Source organism: Ixodes scapularis, unplaced genomic scaffold, assembly GCF_016920785.2.
Source record: "Ixodes scapularis isolate PalLabHiFi unplaced genomic scaffold, ASM1692078v2 PGA_scaffold7__128_contigs__length_106722199, whole genome shotgun sequence".
In the NCBI taxonomy this organism is placed as follows: Eukaryota; Metazoa; Arthropoda; class Arachnida; order Ixodida; family Ixodidae; genus Ixodes; species Ixodes scapularis.
In genome coordinates this window covers 78473742-78478194 of record NW_024609882.1, presented here as the reverse complement: position 1 = coordinate 78478194, position 4453 = coordinate 78473742, and the positions used below count along the sequence as shown (strand labels likewise).

At 42.9% G+C, this 4453-nt stretch overlaps 1 protein-coding gene across 1 annotated transcript; it reads left to right on the top strand.

Moving 5' to 3' along the window:
• The first annotated feature begins 637 nt into the window (after positions 1 to 637).
• Positions 638 to 4074, top strand: LOC120848991 (salivary cystatin-L2-like). The gene is made up of 3 exons (XM_040221066.1): positions 638 to 856; positions 1211 to 1318; positions 3964 to 4074. The coding sequence occupies exons 1-3, from the start codon at positions 659 to 661 to the stop codon at positions 4072 to 4074; spliced, it is 417 nt and encodes a 138-aa protein (XP_040077000.1). The 5' UTR covers positions 638 to 658.
• The last annotated feature ends 379 nt before the right edge of the window (positions 4075 to 4453 follow it).

The window sequence follows — 4453 nt, the reverse complement described above, 5'->3', positions numbered from 1 at the left end:
TTTGCTTTCCTTGGGAAGAACGAGTGGTGTAAGGACATCAACCCTGCTGAAGACGTTTTTGCCCGTTTTAACATGGAAATCATGTATGAGGCGAGTAAGCCGGGCACGAGCGAGTGCTTCATAACTATGTGAAAAACGCGTGTGGAAAATTTTGTTACTTCTGTGTTTGAAATAAAACGTTCAATACATTTCAAGATGCCGTAGATCTTGCAAGCTGCTCCTAAACCCTAGATATGTACACGCGGTGCCTTCGAATGGAACTCGCACATTCGAGCGCACGATTTTTTTGGGCTCTGCAGAATATGGCTACTTTTGGGCTACATAGATCTCTCGCATTTGGCTACTTTTGGGCTACACCGTCTGGCGTTTGGCGGTTTGAGCTAGAAACTACCTGGCAACCCTGCCTGTTTGTGTATTGATAACGTTAAGAGGCCGTGAACATCTTGTGGATATATTTCCGTAATCTATGATACTTTTCTGCAGTCAAGTGTTTTCTTTTTACATGGACGAGTGAAATTAGAAGCTCACATGCTTCCAATTGTTTTACAGATAACGAAAGTAACAATGTTATTGCACCGCCCGATATCAATTCAAAGGGGTATAAATGGGCTCGAAAGAGTACCGGGGCTTCACTGTTCGACGCCAGAGCCATTTCGAGATGATTATCGTGAAGACAGCGCTCCTTGTCCTCCTCGGCGTCGTTTGTGTCTCCTCGGACTTTCCCGGGGTCTGGAGTAGGCACCACCCGGACGTAGACCCCCGCTACAAAGAGTGGGCTCACTTCGCCATCTCCTCTCAAGTCGAGGACAGGACCAACTTCGACACCCTCATGACGCTCATCAGCGTCGAGTCTCAGGTAACGCGTCCACAAGATGTTGACAGTTTTCTACGCCTTCTCTATAGACTAACATGCGGCTCTAAAGCCAATTTGTATAGTACTCAATTCATGTATGGTCTTTGTCTCAAAAAAGTGAATTGCTTTAATTTTGTACCTGAGACTTGGATAAGATTTTTAGAGGAAAGGGTTTCAATGGGAGATCATCAGCATCTGAGTTTCAAGATACACATAAATGCTCCAGCGTAGAGGTATATATGAAGTTAAATTGAAAGCTCTCATCATCGTTCCCGTGTACGATATTGTACTTGGAGTTTTTAAGCTTTTTCGCATTCATGAGCTACGAAATTTAATGATCTTGTCATATATTTGCAGGTAATTGCGGGTGTGGACTACAAACTAAAAATGAAGGTTGCTGAATCCGACTGCGTGATTGGAGTGGACTCGTACAGCAGGGAACGTTGCCACCTCAAGGTCGATGTTGTGAGTATGCGACTCTTTTCTCTGAAAGTTTTTTTTTTTTTTTAATTTTGCCTTGCTACAGACTACCTATTGTAGGTCATTTATGTCTCATAGTTGCCAGGAATTTAATCCTGCAGTTTTATTTTCTTGGAAAAAAAAAATGTTGTGTACCATACAGCGCTGTCGTAATACACTTGCTGACTCAATGGCTTCGCACTCTTTGTACCTTTGCTCATTACATGTATAACCAAATTACCTGTAATTTATTACGTTCAGAGTAATTTCCTAATCATTTGAATTTATTTATGAGGAAACAATTGCAATAGGTATCAAAAATATTTTTAAAGTAAAAACAAAGCTTGTATCAGTTACTATTTCTTCGTTCCCTTGCTAATGGCGCCCCTTGTGTGTACAAGTTTGTAACTGAAAAATCCTGGCAAGAAATCTCCGAGGATATTTATCCGAAATTGGTAGATGAGGAAGATAATTTTTTTTTTATTTCGGTGATTCTATTCCACTAGTGAACAATACAAAATATTCGTTTTTAAACAGTAAGAAATATTCGTCGTTTTGAAAATCTCAGCTAATCGAAAAAATAAGTTACTTTATTTTTCAACGAAGAGCCATATTTTTCGTCTCAAGTAATCAAGGAGCTTAATTTTGTACTTTTTACCAAGTGCCGTTGTACTTGTAATCGATATTTTTTTCGATTAACTCGTAAAAGACTGCATGTAGGGTGGCAGCAAAGCGAACCGAACGTAATGATTTTTTAGTCGATGGTTGCGATAACTTCGTTAAAGATGCTCGATACCAATACGATCACGGTGTGTTACGCCGAAAAAACAGGGACAAAAAACGAAAGAACTAGACAGGACGCAGCGTAACATTCTACTGAATTGTTTATTTGGATGACAGAATGAAAAAAAAACTATAAAATATAAAAGCAGGCACACTTAGCAGAACAGCAAAAATAGGGGCTAAAGACACCCCCCCCCCCCCCCTCAGATGCCAGCGTCATTGGTTCGTCAAATAGTAGAATTTTTATCACTCATGGACAAAGAGGGAGCGCTTATACAAGTATTGTCGTGGTGGGACATAATCAGGAAGGCTTCGTGAATTTCTCTTGCCGTTTTTGTTTTGTGATGGCCCATGACACAGGGGTCCCCAAAGATGGGGCTGCACTTTTCAGAGTTGGGCCCGCAATCGCAACGGTCACAGTGGACCACTAAGTGGCCATACGGGGACTGCCTGATCGCCAACGCATGCTCTCTGACCCTATCATTAATGCACCACCCCGTCTGGCCAACGTACACCTTACCACATGACAGGGTATTTTGTACGTGACACTAGTGGCGCACTCGCGGAACTTAGTGACATGTCTTTTTCTGCACGACTCTCGTGGCACATCTGATTCCTCTCCTAATCTTCTTATCCTTTTACACAGTGAAGATAGTTTATTCGGTGCTGAAAAAAAAAAACGACTGGTACGTCAAAGCAATGGGCCACCTTTTTCAGATTGTGGGACATTTTGAGAATCTAAAGCAAGACAACAGGCCTACCTACCCTCTTGGAGCACTTTGGCACACTGCGCTGTTGTCTTTTTTCATCGTTTTTGCTAAGGTCTCTGAAACATCTCGAAGAACATGATGAAAAAGATGAAAGATGAAAAAAGACAATAGCGCAGTGTGCGAAAGGGCTCCCAAGAGGGTAGGTAGGCCTGTTGTCTTGTCTTTCATTCACAAGATGTCCCACAATCTGAAGAAGGTGGCCCACCGCTTCGACATACCAGTCGTTTTTCAGCACCGAATAAACTATCTTCACTGTGTGAAAAAATAAGCAGATTAGGAGAGGAATCGGATGTGGCACAAGAGACGTGCAGAAAACGACATGTCACTAAGTTCCGGGAGTGCGCCACTGGTGTCACGTACAAAATCCCCCTGTCATGTGGTAAGGTGTACGTTGGCCAGACGGGGAGGTGCATTAATGAAAGGGTCAGAGAGCATGCGTTGGCGATCAGGCAGTCGCCGTCTGGCCACTTAGCGGTCCGCTGTGACCGTTGCGATTGCGGGCCGAACTCTGAAAAGTGCAGCCCAATCTTTGGTGACACCTGTGTCATGGGCCATTAAAAAACAAAAACGGCAAGAGAAATTCACGAAGCCTTCCTGATTAGGTCCCACCACGACAACACTTGTATAAGCCCTCCTTCTTTGTCTTTGACTGCTAAATAATTCTACTATTTGAAGAACCAATGACGCTGGCATTTGAGGGGGGTGTGTTTTTACACCATATCTTTGGTGTTCTGCCAAGTGTGCCTGCTTTTATTTTTTATTTTTTTTTAAATTCTGTCATCCAAGTAAACAATTCAGTTGAATTACGCCGCGTCCTGTCTACTTCTCCCTTCGTTTTTTGGCCCTGTTGTTTTGGCGTATTACACCATGATGCGAAACCAACTAGCCCAACTAGCCATCCTTAACCAATACGATGTGCTTGCAAAGGAGTCGAAGAGATATCAGATATCGTTAACGGAGTTACCGGAACGATATACTAACCCCTTGAAACGCATTCTGCGAGCAACTGCCTCTCCTCCTATTAGTGAAGGGTCATAATTTGTGGTCCGGCTCCTAGTGTCTTCCATGGAAGTTGTGGTGTCTTTTTCTACTTTGCAGCCTTACATGATCTGTACAGCCGTGGTTAACTATAGGCCCTGGGAGCGCAAAACCAACCTCAAGTCATACAACTGCAGCGATCGTGTCTACAACGGGAAGTCAACTGAATGATCGACGCGAACCAATGCAGAACGCCATTTCTTCTGCGTGCACGCGGTAATTTATCTTTATATCCGAGATACCGAGGAAAGTCAATGAAATGTACTTTTTGACGATTAAATAAATAGAAACGTTTAAGCTTTTTCTTCCGAGCTTTTGGTTCTCCCATTACTTAGAACGATCCCTATTATTTTTGCAAGATCTGGTTGCATTGCTTGGAAGCTGATCTTAGAGGTGCTCGGAGTTCGATACTCCTGATGCACACACACTTACAGGCGGGACATAATACCCTTCTGATATGCTTAAATAGGAGCTTATTTGAGTGGAGAAACCCTTGATCTAGGGTCGAAAACCGGGCTAGTTGGTAGTGATTCATGAAGAAATAAAAAGC